At 50.6% G+C, this 17,625-nt stretch overlaps 1 protein-coding gene across 7 annotated transcripts in view; it reads right to left on the bottom strand.

The window, feature by feature from the left end:
• Positions 1 to 3,185: 3,185 nt before the first annotated feature.
• The window catches only part of ACACB (acetyl-CoA carboxylase beta), a 104,014-nt gene continuing 89,574 nt past the window's right edge, over positions 3,186 to 17,625 (bottom strand). For all 7 annotated transcript variants that reach the window (XM_072953647.1, XM_072953643.1, XM_072953642.1 and 4 more), the window contains 12 exons: positions 17,276 to 17,386; positions 16,259 to 16,402; positions 15,519 to 15,639; positions 13,596 to 13,692; positions 11,945 to 12,041; positions 10,424 to 10,559; positions 9,097 to 9,274; positions 6,863 to 6,975; positions 5,340 to 5,494; positions 4,443 to 4,613; positions 4,199 to 4,335; positions 3,186 to 3,501 (listed from right to left, as the gene is read on the bottom strand). In XM_072953647.1, the coding sequence (XP_072809748.1) occupies positions 3,375 to 3,501; positions 4,199 to 4,335; positions 4,443 to 4,613; positions 5,340 to 5,494; positions 6,863 to 6,975; positions 9,097 to 9,274; positions 10,424 to 10,559; positions 11,945 to 12,041; positions 13,596 to 13,692; positions 15,519 to 15,639; positions 16,259 to 16,402; positions 17,276 to 17,386 (1,587 nt within the window). In that variant the 3' untranslated portion in view covers positions 3,186 to 3,374. The remainder of the gene's footprint in view (positions 3,502 to 4,198; positions 4,336 to 4,442; positions 4,614 to 5,339; positions 5,495 to 6,862; positions 6,976 to 9,096; positions 9,275 to 10,423; positions 10,560 to 11,944; positions 12,042 to 13,595; positions 13,693 to 15,518; positions 15,640 to 16,258; positions 16,403 to 17,275; positions 17,387 to 17,625) is intronic.

Here is a 17,625-nt window from a genome sequence, read left to right as displayed (position 1 = left end):
TGAGAACTTTGTCCCATGGGCACTTGGAGCAGGAAAGGGGCATCTTGGAAAGACCCCGTGGCTGCTCAGCAGAGGGAGCATTATGGAGGGCAGACTATTGGCAGAGAGCCTGGGTATGGGGTGTCAGCTGCATGGCCAATGGCAATGAGAGGCTGGGTTTGCCCACACTGGCTGAGCCAGCGGAAGCCATAGAGAGGCAGACTTTCCTGAGCACGGTCATCATTCGGGGAGCCTTTCTGTGGTCTGTATGGCTGGTTCAAGTCTTCCTCTCTCTTGCTTTCCTATCACAGTGACCCTGAAATGGGGACCTGTCTCTGAAAGAAAGAAGACCTTAAAATACAAAGGCCCCTGGGCATTTGTGGACTTAACACTCTTCTAACTCGTCATGACCCTGACGGTCCCCTTGTGATTAACCTCTTGCAATTTCTACCTGTTGGGGACCTCAGATGTGAGCTCCCCAAGGGCAGGAGTGGGCTGCCTGGCTCACAGCTGGACCCTCGATCCAGTGCTTGGCACGTAGCACGCGCTCAGTAAATAGCTGATGTAAATTCCAGGCTGGGGTCACGTGCACGGCGAGGCCAGAGATGCCCTTGCTAGCCACACATCCAGCCGCTGCATCAAAGTACAGCTTTGCTGTTCTCCACGTACCCGGGGCTGTAGGAAAATTCAGTGATTTAGAGGAAAAAGCTGATTTTGAAATGCAAAAATAACCCCAGAGCAGTGCACAAATGTTGGCAATTTACTCTGAAATGTGTTGAAACAAGACAGCTTGACAGATTGAGAGAGGGGTGGCTAGATGGACAGATGGGTGGTAAAGTGAGGACCAGCCCAGGAAAAGAATGCATCCGGTGGTGGGTCACTGGTAAATAACTCAACTTCTTGGAGTGTGGAAGATTTTCATGATACAGCGTCAGGGAAAAAAATCACCTTGGAGTAAAGGGCCAACTAAGTTTTGGAGCTGAGGAAGAGAATTCAGTGGGGCGGCTAAAGAAAGGGGCAGAAGTTGGGATGATGCCAGCGGGGGTCAGGAGGCAAGTGTGGGAGCACCCCACTTCTGTGACGTGGACGGGCCTGCTGTTCATGCAAGGACACAGGGTTCATCCGAGTGGTTTAGGGGCTCCAGAATCTGCCAATCCAGGGAGGGAGAGGCTTGAGTGGAACTAGAGAGGGCAGCTTGCTTACCGGTGTGAGGGCGGGCACACGATACTCAAGGTTCTCAATGAGGATCTGAGTAAGAACCTGGTCCAGGTGGTGTTCTCATGGGTCACAATAAAACCCTCAAAAAGGATTTCTGGGACCGCATAAAATGCAGTAAGACTGGGTCTGGGTCAGCCGGGCCCCACCTCTTGCCAGCTGTGTGACCTTGGACAAGTCTGCTCATCTCTGAGCCGGGGTTTATAAAAATGAGGACAGACTTGTTGCATCCATCACAAAGGCCCAGAGGATGCTGTGGCATGAGGCCAGGGCACTGCAGGTAGCCAGTGGCCACCACTCTGAGCATTCAACTCAGACCCAGCTGCCAGCCCAGGCCTCCATCTATACACAGTGATCTGAGCCTTTCTTGCCTCCCTGGAGGCTGTGCTCAGTCTCCTAAGGGAGGGAAGTTGGCCTCGACAGGGAAGGTTCATTCAGTTGAACTCAGCATCACCAGCCGGCAGACAGCAGCGTGTGTCCATGATGGAAACCAAGCTGCAAGGATGAAGTGGTCCACCAGTGGCCTTCGGGATAGAAACTCACATCAGAGCTTCGTCCTCCCAAGATGCGGGCTTGCGCAAGATCTCAGCAGTTGTAGTAGGATGGTGAGCGCTGGAGAATCAACCCGGGGATGCGGCCTGCCTCTTCTGGTCCAGATAGTAAGTCAAGGCCAAAGTGCTTCCTTCAAAAAATAATCTATTCCACACACTTCCTGGTAGGTTCTCCGCCCACTGTTCCTGGGTGGCAGCTAGCCATTGCCTTATCGTCCCTGCCAAACCAACGGGGCCTCCCCCACACGGCAAGCATTTGCTTCCCAAAGCAACGTGGATTCTTCCCTGCCCCTATCTGCCTCGGGACAGGACAACAGCTAATGTGTCTTTCTCCCCCACTTCGCTGCCCTACACCACCTTCAGGCCAGGGTTGTCACTGGCTGATGGCTTCAAGCACCCTCCAGCATCCCAGCTTGAAGGGGCTTCCCCAGACAACCTCGCTGGCCTCCAAGTTGGCTAGGTATAAAATTTGGTGTCCTCAGACAAACTGCCCATCACAGCAGTGGAGGGGTGGCCAACTCCCCCATCACTGGCACCCAGGGACAGGTGGACGGGGCCAGGAGGATCACAGGCCCTGATGCTGTGCGGACTTCAGAGTCAGGTGCTGGCAGATGCACTGCAAAGAACTCCCTGAGTGAATCAGACTGGTCCTCGTGGTCCAGTCCTCGGGAACCAACAGCTCTGTCCTTTGGGGCTGGAACCCGCCATGGACATCGACTCAAGAGGTAAGGGAGTGAAGGCGATTCGCAGGGACCCTCTGAGGGGAGGGATGGCAATCACAGTGGTGACGTTCGTGAGCAAGCTGGGCTGAGTCTGGTGAAGGCTCTCCCTCTGTTCTCTGTCCTCCCAACCCGGGCAGGAGGGTGCACACCGGGGTTGGGGGCTCATCCCTGTCTCCTCGGAGGGAAGGGGCAGGCAGAGAGCTCTGCACCACGTAAAAGAAGTCTCCCAGTGCCCCTGAGCCCAAGGCCACACAATTCTCTGCTAAAGAGAGAACCAAGCCAGGCCTGTTAATGGGACACTCCTAATGATTCACTAGGACCCATTTGGGGAAGAAAATACCATTTTATGCTCTTAATAAAAAAAAATCATTTATACCCTTTTCCAAGTGACTCAATAGAATTCAAATAAGCATTGTTACAAAAATACGCTTTCTCTGGCCTCGCCTCTATTTCTCTTCCTGTGTTGTGCTGCTGAAATCTACAAGATGCTTACATAAAGAGCTGATCTTGGAGTTAAAAAACAAAAGCAAACAAAAAAACTCCCCAAGATTCCATGATCTGATACAAAATGAGCCTGAAAGAACATCTGGGTCCTGCACTGCAGGCACGAAGCAGCAGAAGGAAACTGGGGTGTTTGGGCTCAATTCGATTCAGTGATGCAGCAAAATGCCTTAAGAGACAAAACCAAACGGACTTCCTGGCAATGAAGAGAAGGCGATTTCTGCTTGGAAGAGGGGCACTCCTGAGCCTTTTATTGAAATAGGAGTGAGTCTGGGGTCAGCAGCCTTGTAGCAACACTCAGGAATTTTAAAAACCAAACCCCCAAGGTCCTGGCGAAGGACCGCGGTTGATGGATCAGTGTGGTTTCTCTTGCCTGTGGTCCTGCGAGTGACCGTGAGGAACAGAGTCAGGAGGTGGCCGGGCTGTCCATGGTGGACAAGAGGTGAACGACCTGTGCCCGCTCGGCTGGGCTGATGTGCTGGCTTATGTACATCAGGGAGTCCATGGCCACCTCGGGGTTTTCTTGAACCAGGCTGCAGGGGAGGGAGAGAAGGGTGCGGTCATGCCTGCCACTGAGTTCAGCGGGCTCGATGGCAGCCCTGGATCCCCATGCTGGACCAAGTCCCATTCCAGGATGGGCAACCCCCCAGAGCTCCCAACTTTCTCCCTGCTGTGGTCACTGTGGGGGGTGACGGTCCCATAGGGGCAGGAGGGAAGATGGCCCTGAGGATCAGAACACCTCAAAGAATGACAGGTGACCCTATGGGTCACAAGCTGTGTCACCTGAGATACAGCACTTCCCCCGAATCTAAGCTTCCTCCCCCAATAGGGTTCTACATGCTCTACTGCCTAACACCACGGAACACAGGGAGCAGACCCTCCGGGAAGGCTGATACCAAGTAGGAGAAGGCAGCCTAAGGCCGAGGAGTTTGGAATGTGGGTTCTCTAACCAAACATGCTCTAACCGTGACCTTGGACCAGTCGCCCTATTTATTCCAACAAGGCTCGTGCACTGAAATCATCAGGCACCCTCCTTAGAGCATCCCCAGGACTCGGTGCCAGGAGACCGGGCAATGGGGAGCTGTGGCCTCTTTGCTGGGGGGCTGGACTGTGGACCACTAGTTGGGGGCCAAGAGGCCACTCTGGGGTCAGGTAGCTGGAGATGAATCCTGGTTCCGGTGCTGGCTGACAAGCCCCAGAGGTGGACAGGCCTGTGGGGTGGCCACTCACCCTCGGATGGTCTTGAGGGCAGAATCCCGCTTCAAATACTTGATGTTCTCGCGGATGGTGGAGTGCAGCCCGTCCTCCACCTGCCAGTGCTGCTCCAGCCACTGCACCACCATCTGGTTGTTGTCCCACAGGTAGGCCTGGGGAGGGGCAGAGGCTGCATCAGAGAGGCATCCTGCTGCTGGACCTCCCTTCTGCCCCCATAGGCGCCCGCTGCCTGCCGGCACGGTCTCTGCCCCAGGCCCACCTTGACGGCCCCCTCCGTCTCCACGAACCAGCGGCGTAGCATGGACTGGATGTGCACGTGGCTGAGCTCACTGCAGGCCTGCAGGATCTCCTGCTTGACCTGGCTCTCCAGCAGCAGCCGGCGCAGGCGCCAGTACAAGAAGGTGCGTGTGGTTTTCCAATCCAGGATGTCCTGCAGACGAGAGCCCCAGGCCTGAGCCCCGAGAAAGGGTGGAGGGGACTTGGGATGCTGCGGGGCCGGGCCCTGTGCTAGGTGAAGGCTCTGTGATCATTCCCATTTTACAGGCCGGGAAGCTGAGGCTCGGAGAGGTGAAGACACCTGCTGGGGAGGCAGCAGAGCCAGGACACTTCCAGGTCTCTAGGCTGCCTCCTCTGGGCACAAACCTGGTGCTCACTTCTACTCCCACAGACACAGAACACAGGCTTATCAGAGGCAAGGAGGGCTCAGGCCCCCTGGGAAGGAGCCCCAGACACAGGGCAGTAGATGCCGATGAGATGTCCTCTTGGGGACAAGGCAATAGGGCAGGGTTGTGATGTCAGTGATGGGTGAATGCAGAGTGGGAACGGCGGTTCCCAAATTGGGCCCAGTGGTTATAAACACACACAGAGGTTAGACTGGTGGTTCCCAAACTTGACTGCCTATTTCAATCTCTCAGGGATTTGGAAAAAAAAACAAAAACAAAAAACTGACCCCCTGGCTCCCACCGCTAGATATTCCAATTTCATTGGCTTGGAGAGCCACCCGGGCACTAGGATGCTTTTAAAGCTCCCCAGGTGACTGTAACATGTAGCATTCCACCCATCCCAAAGCCCTGAGCCCAAGTATCCTCCCTATGTTGGAAACCAGGTGACCTTAGGATGGGCCAGCCACACCAACCCCACAGCTGCAGGCTCTTACAGCAATGAGCCCCTTCTCCAGCAAAGTGCCCGGCCTGTCGTGGAGGTCGGCGAACTGCACCGCCACCTCGTGGTAGATGGGCAGCAGCAGGTCCTCCCGGGCCTTCAGCTGGCCCTCCAGCTCCTTGCGGTCCTCGTCTGAGAGCTCAGACGTTCCTGTGGACAAGGGCGCAAACCAGGGTTTGCAAAGACGGTCCTAAGCTTTAACTCTGATAGCGCCCCGAGATCAAGTCACTCATGCCGTCTCAGAAATGCGCCCAGAAGTAAAGCCAGCATTCCACGTGCAGCTTTAAATTCATCCCCTTTCATCAGACCCGCTGTGCTTATGGGACCCTTTCAGTTACCATTTTTAATGCATATGTTGGCATCGCAATATCAAGGTACACACACCCCCTGTATGCGGAGAGAGCTGATGGCTACTCTAAAAGTTTATTAAACTACACAGGCTTATAAAGCAAAAGAGAAAAATACGGAAAATGTTTAACTATGGTATGACATTTTTATGACTCCCTAGACGCATGGACTGTTTTAAGGTCAGGATCTTAAGATCCTTTGATTTTTTGATAGACTACACTCGTCATGGAGCCAGTGAGCCTTCCATCTTATCAGGGCGGAACATACAGGAAAACAGCTGCTTGGTGACATTCTTTCTGACTCAGGTGGCTGTGCCTGTCTTAGGTTGCCCCCCTCTGGGGATCTTACCCGTCATTGGCTAACCAGCCTTCTCACCTTTGAGTCTGCAGCGTTTTATAACTTGTTTACCATTCCAGCCCAAGACTTGTTCCTTTGTTCACACAATCGGGGGGGCTACAGTATATTGTAAAATCTAATCAGGGAATATTATAAACAAGCCTACGCCAATTCGATTATTTGGGTGAAACAGACAAATTCCTTAAAATATACAAACTATGAAAGCTCACCCAAGAGGAAACAGGTAAACCGAACAGTCCTATATATTATAGAGAAGTTGAATCTGTAGTTAGAAACCCCCTATTAAGGATTTAAAGAAATAATGCCAATTCGAACTCACAAAATAGGAGGGAGCATGTCCCAACGCACTCCATGACAGCAGTGTTACCCTGATACCAGACCGAAGAAATTTCCCAGCATCATCAATCTTGTAAATAACATAAAGACACTGCCACTTAATATGGAATTTTAAAGAGAATTATACCTGAAGTTACAAGTGAAACAAAGCTATCACTCGAACAAGATTGGTAAAATATGTCTGATGGAAAATTCTACAGGGGCATTTTGCTGCCAATATTCTAATGTTCCTTATTGGGCCAAAATACTTCAATTGTTATACCTCGTATGTGCTGAAAAATACATTCACTCAGGCCTAGTGTATGTTTTTTAATGATAAAGGGGTTGATACGCTATATGTGAACATTTAAAATATCTTGCGAGTTTTGTAGTTGTGTTTTGGTATGTCCTCACTTTAACATCCTAGAAGCCTCCAGCAACAGTGAGGGCTGGGCCTCTCTTGACCTCTGAGAGGTAACGCATTTCAGACCCACTCACCGAGCTGTTCCACGAGCTTCTTGCAAGTTGGGTCAATCCTTCTCATGGTCTTTATCAGATCTTTCTTCCGGTACTTGATCTCCACTATTCCCTCCGGCTCTAGAACATTCCCCCTGAGAAGAGCAACAGTAGTGGGGTTGGTGAACGAGGTGTCCCCCAGCAAGAGACAGCTGGGGGTGTGGGGTGGAGGCTGGACAGTCAGGAAATTTGGCGTCAGTTCTCAACTCTTTCATGGACTCACTGTGTGACTCTGGCAAGTCACTTCCCCCCTCTGGTCATCTGTATCTATATTCACAAAATGAAGGACTGAACCAACTTTTTAAAGTTTTCTACAGCATGGAGGCTCCTTAAAAAACTAAAAATAGAGTTACCATATGATCCCGCAATCCCACTCCTGGGCATCTATCTGGAAAAAGGTGAAAACTCTAATTCTAAAAGATACACGCACCCCAAAGTTCATAGCAGTACTATTTACAATAGCTAAGACATGGAAGCAACCTAAATGTCCACAGGCAGTTGAAGGGATAAAGAAGATGTGGTATATATATACAATGGAATATTACTCAGCCATAAAAAGAATGAAATAATGCCATTTGCAGCAACATGGATGGACCTAGAGATTATCATCCTAAGTGAAGTAAGTCAGACAAAGAAAAATATTATATGATACCATTTATGTATGGAATCTACAAAATAGTACAAACGAACTGATTTACAAAACAGAAACAGACTCACAGACATAGAAAACAAACTTCTGTTACCAAAGGGGAAAGCAGGGGAGGGATAAATTGGGAGTATAGGATTAACATATACACACTACTATATATAAAACAGATAAACAAAAAGGTCCTACTGTATAGCTATACAGGGCTATATTCAGTATCCTGTAATAAACTATAATGGAAAAGAATTTTTTAAAAGAACATATATATTATAACCTATATATATAATCCAATCACTTTGCTGTACATCTGAAACTAACACAATATTGTAAATCAGCTATAATTCAATTTTTTAAAAAGTTTTCTGAACTCTGGAAGATCCTTTCAGTTCTAAGGGCATGTGACTCTCTCAGAACAGCCTAACCCACAAGCTCTTCAGCCACAGTCCTTTCTGACTTGCCCACTCTCTGCTCTCCTAGAGCCAGGGTACTGTTTCCAATCTCCTTAAAATACTCAAAGGTACAATTAGGAGTCCAAGGTAAGAGCGGCCCTCCCATTTCCAACCCTCTCACTCACCCCAAAGTCTCCCCCTGTTCCCTTTTCTTTTGATAGTTTGGAAGCCCTGAGGAATCCCAGATTTAGCTCTGAGCCTCCTGGTGGCCAGAGTGAAAAGTTAATGAACGACCCTATTTGAGGCTGCTTGTGTTCTGAGTCTTCCTTTGGGGGTGACCTCAGCAGGTCACTGAAGGCAGGAGAGCTTTGGCTCATTTGCACCGTATCACAATGCCTAACAGAATGCCTGAGACATGGTAGGTGCTCAGTAAATATTCACTGAAGTAGTGAATGAATAAGGGAGCAGGCACAGGAAGAGAATGCCTGTCCGCACTTGGAGCAGAACTACTCTCGAGACCTTTACATCCTGCACAGCATGTAGCAGAGTCTTCGTTTTGAAGGTACTCAAACACTGAATGGCAAGGATTATTGTCATTATCCTTTCTGTAAGAGTTCCTGGGACAAATTCCTGATTAAAAAAAAAAAAGGGCCCAGGTTTCTCTTCCCTGAAGCACTGATATCCTATCAGGCAAGTATTCATCCAGTCATTTGTTTGGACAGTATTTCCCTAGCCCCCACTAGGAGTCAGGCACTGTACTAAGTCTTGCATTGTAAACTGAATAAAATACAGCCCCGATAGGATCGCTTTGGGAATGACTCAGAGTCTAGAAGAACTAGATAACTGGTCACATTTCCCTTTTCATCCTGGCTGCCAGGAAGCTCAGGTGCTTTTGTTCTTTCCTTATTTGACTGCAACCCTCCCTAGGAAGTAGATGAGTATAAGTTATAAAAGAACAGACAACAATTCCTCCATCACTTCCAGGCTCCAGTCATTAATTCTACGGAGAAAATCTAATTGCACCCTGCTAGTTTCAGATTGGTAAAACTGGAGGCTCTCCATCCCTTCAGAAACTCACAACACCCTTGCGATCCCCAGACAGCGGCTCCAAGGTGATGGGGCCTCGGGATTGTGAGTGAAAACAAGAAAAGGCTAAGCGGAGTTGGGGGCAACACACCCACCTGCTCTCTTTGTCCGCGTACATTTCTATGCACAGTGGATTGATAGTGGTGTCCATGACTGCCCAAGAGCCTCCCCGGAGCTCCGCGTAGGGCGGGATGTAGACCAGGATGGGCTGTTTGTACTGCCGGAGGCCATCCACGATGTAGGCTCCAAATTTCAGCACCTGGTCGTACATGTCTGCAAAGCAAGGCAGCCGCCTGGTGAGGCGACCTCAGGCCCCAGCCCTCGTCCACACGCAGTCTGCAACCGTAGCTGTCCTGGGGGTCCTGGGAGAGCCTGGTCAGCTGGGAGGCTACACAATGCTATGAAAAGACTCTCCCCGGGCAGGGAAGCAGGAGCTGGTCCAGGCATAGATCGCTCCCTAAGTGCCCATGTGACCCTGGACAGGTCCCTCTCCCTGCCTGCGCCTCGGTGTCCCCATCTGTAAGAGGAGGCATAGGGCCATCTCTAAGATTCCTTCCAGCTCTGATTCTGCGATGCCCCTGTCCTGTCCCACTGTTTCTGGCACACTGAACCTTTCTAACAACAACACAGTCCCATCCCTGCTGCCCACAGGCAGCATGGCCCTCATTTTCCACCAAGACATGTCCCTTCAGGTACCAGGCACCCTATGTGGTAACAATAGTGCAATAATGAAATCCACTGTAATCACACCGACAGTGAACACCACGTGCCAGTGATGGGCTCGGTAAATCTTCATCTTGGCCCTCAGTTTGGTCCTATTCCTACCCGTTTCACAGAGGAGGGAAACTGAGGCTCGGAGAGGTCACCTGCCCAGCAGGGTTTCAGACCAGATCTGCCGGTTCCCAGCCTGGCTCGTTCTGCAACACCGAGCCATACTCAGTGGCTTCAAAGCACTTGCACAGCTGTCAGGTCACTGAGGCTCACAGCGGCCCCCTGAGGAGGGCAGGCGCCTTCTGTTCATCTTACCACACAGAAAGGTGACAGCACAGGTCACTTGGCTCACCTTCTCTTATTTTTTTTTAGTGGAGGTACTGGGGATTGAACCCGGGACCTCGTTCATGCTAAGCATGAGCTCTACCATTGAGCTATACCCTCCCCTGGCCCAGGTGACTTGGCAGCTTCCTGGGGCTGTCCCTCCCTACACTGCTCCTCACGGTGTAACCTCCGGCAAGTCACACTGGAAATGCTCAGCTCCTCATCTATAAAATGGGTGGCCTTACCTGAATGGCTCCTGTCCTCAGGGTTGGGGGGCTCTTCTAAGATGACAGGACCATAGAGGGAAAACGGCGTGGCCACCCCGAGAGCGCTGTCCTGGGTGCTGACCCCGCGGCTTAAGGGCACCCACAAGGAAAGACACTTTACCTTTCATGCCACCCGAGAACCCCCGCCAGTTGGCAAAGATCATCAGGGGCAAGTTCTCCCGGCTGAAATCCTTGATGGCCTGGGCCGTCTTGTAGGCCGAGTCTGGGAGCCACACCTGGCCTGCCTGCTGGATCACCTGGAACACAGAGTGGCCAGGGTCAGCCTCCTCTGTGACAGAGTGGCCCCGTGACAAGGGACAGCCACTCACACTGCAGAGGGCAGGCAGTCTGATCCATATTGGCACCAATGCCAGAGCCAGGGCTCACAGGGAGGGCCTGAAGCTCGGCTGTCAGGGCCCCTCTTGACCTTCACGCTGCAGCCAAGGGAGGTTCCTGCAGCCTGTTGACAGGTGACCAGCTGGTGGAGGCCACAGTGAGTGGGATCCCAGGACCTGCCCTCTGACATCTGCACTCCTCCCAGTATGTGCCGTGGCCCACCCTAGGAACAGCAACAGCGATGGGGGCAGGAGAGATTTCTAGGGACCTGTCGTCCCCTGAGGAACGAGGAGGACAATGCAGAACATCATGCATTCTGCAGACAGGCACGGGCCCCCAGGGGCCAAGGACCCCTCTGGGTCTGTGAGTTGGAAAGACAGACATGCGACCACCCAGGACCCACTCTTGTCAGCTGAGCCAGCGAAAACAGCAGCCCCAGCAAAACCACGGTGAGGCATCACCTCGCACCTGTCAGAATGGCCATCATCAAAAAGCCTACAAATAGCCAGTGTTGGCGAGGATGTGGAGAAGAGGGAACCCTTGTACACTGTTGGTGGGAATGCAAATTGGTGCAGCCACTATGGAGAACAGTATGGAGGTTTCTCAAAAAACTAAAAACAGAACTACCATAAGATTCAGCAATTTCACTCCTGGGTATATATCCAAAAAAACCCCAAACACTGATCTGAAAAGATATAGGCACCCCAATGTTCACAGCAGCACTATATACAACAGCCAAGATATGGAAGCAACCCCAGTGCCCATCAACAAATGAATGGAGGAAGATGTGCTATATGTACACACATGCGCGCATACACACACACAATGGAATACTACTCAGCCATTAAAAAGAATAAAATGCTGCCATTTGCAGCAACATGGATGGACCTAGAGAATACTATACTTAGTGAAATAAGTCAGACAGAGAAAGACAAATACAGTAGAATATCACTTACATGTGGAATCTAAAAAATGATACAAATGAATGTATATGCAAAACAGAAACAGACTCACAAATACAGAAAAGAAACTAGCGGTTACCAAAGGGGAGAGGGAAGGCTGGAGGGGCACATTAGGCATATGGGATACAAACTACAATGTATAAATTAGATAAGCAACAAGGATGTATTGTATAGCACAGGAAATTATAGTCATCTTATAATAACTTTTAATGGAGTATAATCTGTAAAAATACTGAATCACTATGCTGCACACCTGAAATTAATGTAATATTGTAAATCAACTATACTTCAAAAAAAAAATTACAAATCATGAAAGCAGCAGCCCCAGCACCCTGGCTCCTTACCTTGGCCTCGGAATCCGGGTTGGCGGGGTCTGCGGGCACAGCCACCTCCACTGTTCGTGTCTCCACGGCAATCACCCCGACGGGGATACCCCCCAGCCTGTGAGGTGGAGTGCAGGTGAACCAGGGCCCTGGGCAGCGCCCCAGGCAGGTTGAGGGGCAGCTGGGTCCACCTGGCCCCGGCTGATATTCTGGGCACGTGGGCACTACTGGCCAGGCTGAGGGCACAGAGCGGCGAGTACCAAAAAACAGTATTGGATGGTAAGGCAGCAGCCCCTAAGCAGTGAAGAGCCTCTCAAGCTAGCAGACTGGAAAGGTCCCTCGGGTGCCCAGCCGCCATGGCTGGTGGGGGAGCGTCGGGCCAGTGCAGGCATGGGAGCAGCACTGTTCCCTAGAACCTTCTGTGATGATGGCCAGGTTCTCTTGCTGCCTGTCCGGGATGGCAGCTGCCAGCTGCATGTGGCCACTGTGAGCACCTGAAAGGCGGCAGGGACAGCTGAGGAACTGAACAGGTCAGCCTCTCTTTCACGGTAATTCATTTGAATTTGAATCGTCACATGTGGTCAGCAGCTACCACCTTGGACAGTGTGGGTGCAGACACCACGTCACGTCTGGAAAGGGGTGGAGGGATGCTGAGCTGGAAGGAGCTCCAGATAAGGGGATTCCACGGCTGCCCCAAGCCACGTGCATCCTTGAATTACCCTCATTCACTCCCCTAGCAGTTGTATGAGGCAGATTTGGGGAGCTCAGTCTTCAAATAAAGAGCTTTCAAGTGAAAGGAGTAGATTGCATCTCAGGTTTAAAAAAATATTAAATTAAAAAAATAATAAAACACGGAAAAGCAACTAAGTGCCAACATGAGGCTTAGTATTTTAATACTTACTGCCTGGGGAGTAAATAATAAAAGTAACAATAACAATGGTAGCACTGTGGACCGTTTAGGATAATTTAAGTGCCTAACAGATGTTATCGCTTCTCATCATCACAACCACCCTGGGGGGGTGTAGAATTATTATCCCCATTTTACAGATGGGGCTCAAAGAGGGTGTGTCACAGAGCTGGGGCTTGACCTCGGGTCCAACTCCAGAACCTGGACTTGTCGCGACTGCATCGTGCCAGGAATCTCAGTGGTAAATGAGGAGGATGCCGCTTCGGGCTCCATATAAGGGGGACTTCCGGGCAGCTGGATCTATCCAAAGAGATGAGGGCTACGCCGCTGAGAAGTGAGTGGCTTGGCTGTGAAAGCATTCAAGCATGTAAGCCTTCCACCAGCTATGGCATACGAGCGGGGTTCCTGCCCGTGGCCCTCTTGAAATGAAATCTACAGTTCTGACGGAGAGTACCAGGGCTGCCTTCTGATTCCCCAAGGGGTCCGTGGCCCCCCTGGTTAGGGAGCCTTGCCCCAGGGGCAGCAAGAAGTTGGCTGAGATGTCTTCTAAGGCTACAGAAAAATCCAGACTTTATGAAGAAGTTCATCATCCAGAAAACCATCCCACCCTCCACTGTCATTTGTTTTTTCAGAAAAATCCTGGGGCCAAGAAGAAAGTGTCCCTAGGGGCCGCCCAGTGGGGGACAGAATCCTTGTCCTGGTACCTGGGAGGCCCAGTGCCTGGTGAGGCCAGGTGAGCGCTGCCCGCCCCGTCCTCAGGGTTACCTTGCTCGCCCCGTCACCACGGTTGAGGCCCAGGGCGCCATGATCTCCTTGAAACTGCCCTGGTCGAAGAATCCACTCTGCCAGGACCCCTTCAGAGCTGTGGGCAGAAGGGCAGACACTGAGGCCGAGGGGCTGAGGCTGGGGGGGCCCCCCAGGGTCTGCCTGGGAGGGGGGGCAGACTGCTCTGCAGTCTTAGGACAGCCCGACCTTGGCAGCCCAAATACCTTTTACCCCAGAAAACTACATAGACCCCAAGAAACACCCCAGGTTTTCAGCTGGGACCCTTATAGGGCTAGACCCCAGGAGTAAAAGTAAACAGGAAATACACCAACACTTCCAAACACTGAAGCCTGATTTTAACTGTTTTTTAAGGCTCTTCATTCAATAGAAATTTTTATTCCTACTAACGTTATAGGTGCTACCTATTGTCATCATTGTTACTGCTCTAATAAGGTTGTACGTGTTGGAACAGCAGAGGATGGTTTAATACATTTTTTACTGTGGTAGAAAAAAAACAATACACCAAGTCAGGAATTCAGTCCTTAGAGAACATCCAACTCCGTCAACTCCCCTCAGTGCCAAACACAAGGAGATCCTAACCACAGTCTCTGCCGTTTCTTCCCAAGAAGCAAATAGAGGCGATGGATGCCTTTGGAGGGCAGGATTTCAGGACGGGATCACTTGCCCCCCTCAAAACTCATCCCCGACCTGGTGGCTGCTGCTTAAAAATCATTCAACTGTGAAGAAAGTCTTCAATTTCAGAGAGAGAGAGAGAAAATGAATAAGATGTCAATTGCATCGTTTCTTGGCCTTTTGGCTAAGATCTGGTGTGATGTCAATCGCAGTCATCCCTGGAGAGGACATGGTGGCTTGAATCCACACCACGGTGTAGATGACTGCAGTTTGGACAAGGGGAGGCAGGTAGCATGAAAGATCTCAAGTTGCAGGTGTGGGAGGCTGGGCTCCTGGGAACAAAGCAGCCCAACCTAATAGCTTTCTCAGCCTACAGCTGGAAAAAACTGCCAGGCGGGGTTTTTGTTTTGTTTTGTTTTGTTTTGTTTTGTTTTGTTTTGTTTTGTTTTGTAAATGAAGTTAAGCCAATGCTTTAGCCAGTGCTCACTGGCGAGAAAGCCCAAGAGAAATGGCAGAGGGAGAAACAGGCCACAGAGCTTTTTCTACCAGCAGAACCTGGCTGGCTCCTGGGGGCCCCTCCCCTGCTCCACGGAGCTGAATGGGAAGGCCGATTTCTTAAAGGGAGCAGCATGTGAAATTCTAGACTTGGGATTAGGGTTAACCGCGGGGGGCGGAGGTGGGGGTCAGCTTTCCCGTTCTGCCCTGGTTGCTCAAAATGTCATCAGATACCTCCAGGAGGCAAACCTGTCCCATTCAGAGAGACAGGGAGAGAGAGAACGTGTGTGTGTCCAAGCACGCGGGCACGCACATGTGTGTACATCTATAAATGGGTGTCTGCAAAAGTGAGAGTAGAAGAGGCTAAGTTGCTCGTCCTGGGGAAACTCATGGAGAGTTACCTTAGTTAAGTTTAGCCAAATAGAGAAAAAGTCGGTGGGGGTGGGTAGGGGGAGAAGCATCCTTCTCTTTGAAACAGTGATGTTTCAGCACTAGAGTTTCCAGCTGTGTGACCACTGGGCAGTGTAGGGAGGGAAGCCATGACCTGTGCTACACTTCACCTCCAACCATCAGCTCCAGAAACTTGAGGCTGTTTCCACTCTTTCTTGGTCAAAAAATAGCTCAGGAAAAGCATAGAGAAAAATCCCCCTCCTCCACGCCCTCTGCATTTGATCTTAGGTATATCCCTCTGGAACATCTGACCAAATATCAGTGCTTCCACCTGTATGTTCCCCGTCCCCAGTGCAGAAACAAAACCTAAGACCCAGGTCTCAGGCAAAGCTCTTTAGGACTTACTTGGGTGAGGCCTTCCTGCAAGCAACCACCGGGGGTCGTAGGGCACGCGGGACGGTTGGAATTCTATTTCTCTGTCAATGGGGTCAGTGGGTGTGATGATAGGGACTGGGCTGTGATTATCCTAGAAGAGAAAACCAGGTCTCCAACTCAGTCCTCTGTGCTTGTCAGGAATGCCTGCGGTCTGCACTTCGCTCTTCTCTGACTATGACGATGCAGCCGTCTGTTTGTGCAGCCGAAGCCGAAGCTGATCATTGCAATGATGAGCCGTGCTTGGCGAGGGCCCTCTGAGCGCTGGGCGCTCCACATCACTTCACTTAACCATGATGCTAACACCCTAGGGTTAGTGCTTTTGTTGCTCCCATTTCACAGACAAGGAAATCGAGGCTCAGGAAGATGAAGAGACGGTCCCAAGGCCTCCCTGCTACTCAGGAGGAAGCCAGTTATCAAATCTAGCCTGACAGCAAAGCTTAAAGATTCTGTTGTCCAATGTTACCTGTTTTGAGAGGCAATGCCACCCCTTTCTAAAGGATCAACAGACAGCATCCTTACAATGGCTTTTTTTTAAAAAAAAAAAGCAAAGAACAGCGAGGGCAGGGCTGGGTACCAGAAAGGGAAGGAGGGAAGAGTAAAGGAAAATGAACCCCAACCATATTTTCGGTGCTCCCTGCTCCCCACACCCCCTCGCAAATGAACTTGGTAACAGAGTCTTCTGGGCTCTAGGCTGCAGGGAGGAATTGCACCTTTGGCATATAGGACAGCCACTCCAGGATGGTACAGACACCCTCGAAGTCATCTGGCACGGTGATGTGGGAGACGCCATTGTAGTGCATGATCTGTACGCCGCCCAGCTGGTTGTTGGATGTGTAAACCTCTCTGCCCAGGACCTGCTTTGACACGGCATGGTTAGCAAGGTCCTGCCCGACCTGGGGCCCTTCCACGTCCACTTGTTCAGAAATCATCTCCCTTGGTGGTCCTCAAACCCCAGCTGCATGTTAGAATGATCTGGGAGCTTTCTAAAGTCCTGATGCCCAGGTTGCATCCAGACCGATTATATCAGAATCACTGGTATCTTTTTTTTTTTTTTTTAACTTCCAGGCAATTCCAGTATGCAGCCCAAGTTGAGAATCAGTGAGCCAGCGATTACTTCGGTCCTCTCAAAGGCAAAGCCCTACGCAGCGCTTCTGACTCAGCAGGTCTGCGGTGGGGCCTGAGAATTTGCATCTTTATTATGATCCCAGGTGATGCTGACGCTATTAGCTCAGGGGCCGGACTTTGAGACCCTCAGCGGGATTTTAGCATAACATTTGTTATGAAGGCTTTATAGCAATGTGGACAGCATTTTACTACAGTGAAAAAAAGTAGGATGAAATTGCATCCACTAAGAGTCTAATCACATAAAGACATGAGAGGAAAATACACCAAAATTATAGTAGGAGCAAAATCACCTTTGGGGGGGTCTTTTTTCCAATTTTCTGCAATGTGTAATGCCATTTTAATAATTTTTAAAAATTTAAATTACAGTAATACAGAAAGTTCCACCAAAGAACCTAATATGTATATGTGTGTGTGTGTGTGTGTGTGTGTGTGTATATATATATAATTTCTTTTTGGCTCATAAGAGGCTCACGTAACTGCACATTGGAAAATCGTAGGGATGAAAGTGGTTTCAAGTTGAGAAAAATTCCCCACCAGGGACACTGGGAATGTAAAAATGACCCCCCTGTATGTCCACTGCCCAGTGGCCCCTTCAAGGTCACCTTGTTGAGAGCCATTGCCCCGGTCAGGATGATGTGGGAGTTCTCCACCTGGATCACTCGCTGGCCCAGCCGCACCAGGTAGGCCCCGATCCCAATGGCCCGGCAGGTCACCTGTGGAGACAGGATGTCTCCTGCAGTCCCGAGGACCACAGGCCCTGCCCCCTGCAGCGGGGACAGCCCAGGAACCCACCGGGCACACTTGCAGGTTAAGCTTGGCCACTGGCAACCTGATCAGGGGCCAAACAGCGCGGCACAAGCCTGCCCTCCAGGGTCCCCTGAACTTGGCCTCATATCCAGAAAGACTGGGGTTGGTGAAGAAGACTGTTGTAAAGACAGACAGACATAGAATG

The sequence above is a fragment of the Vicugna pacos genome, chromosome 32, assembly GCF_048564905.1.
Source record: "Vicugna pacos chromosome 32, VicPac4, whole genome shotgun sequence".
Lineage (NCBI taxonomy): Eukaryota > Metazoa > Chordata > Mammalia > Artiodactyla > Camelidae > Vicugna > Vicugna pacos.
The sequence above is the reverse complement of the archived record's forward strand: the minus strand, read 5'-3'. Positions and strand labels throughout refer to the sequence as shown.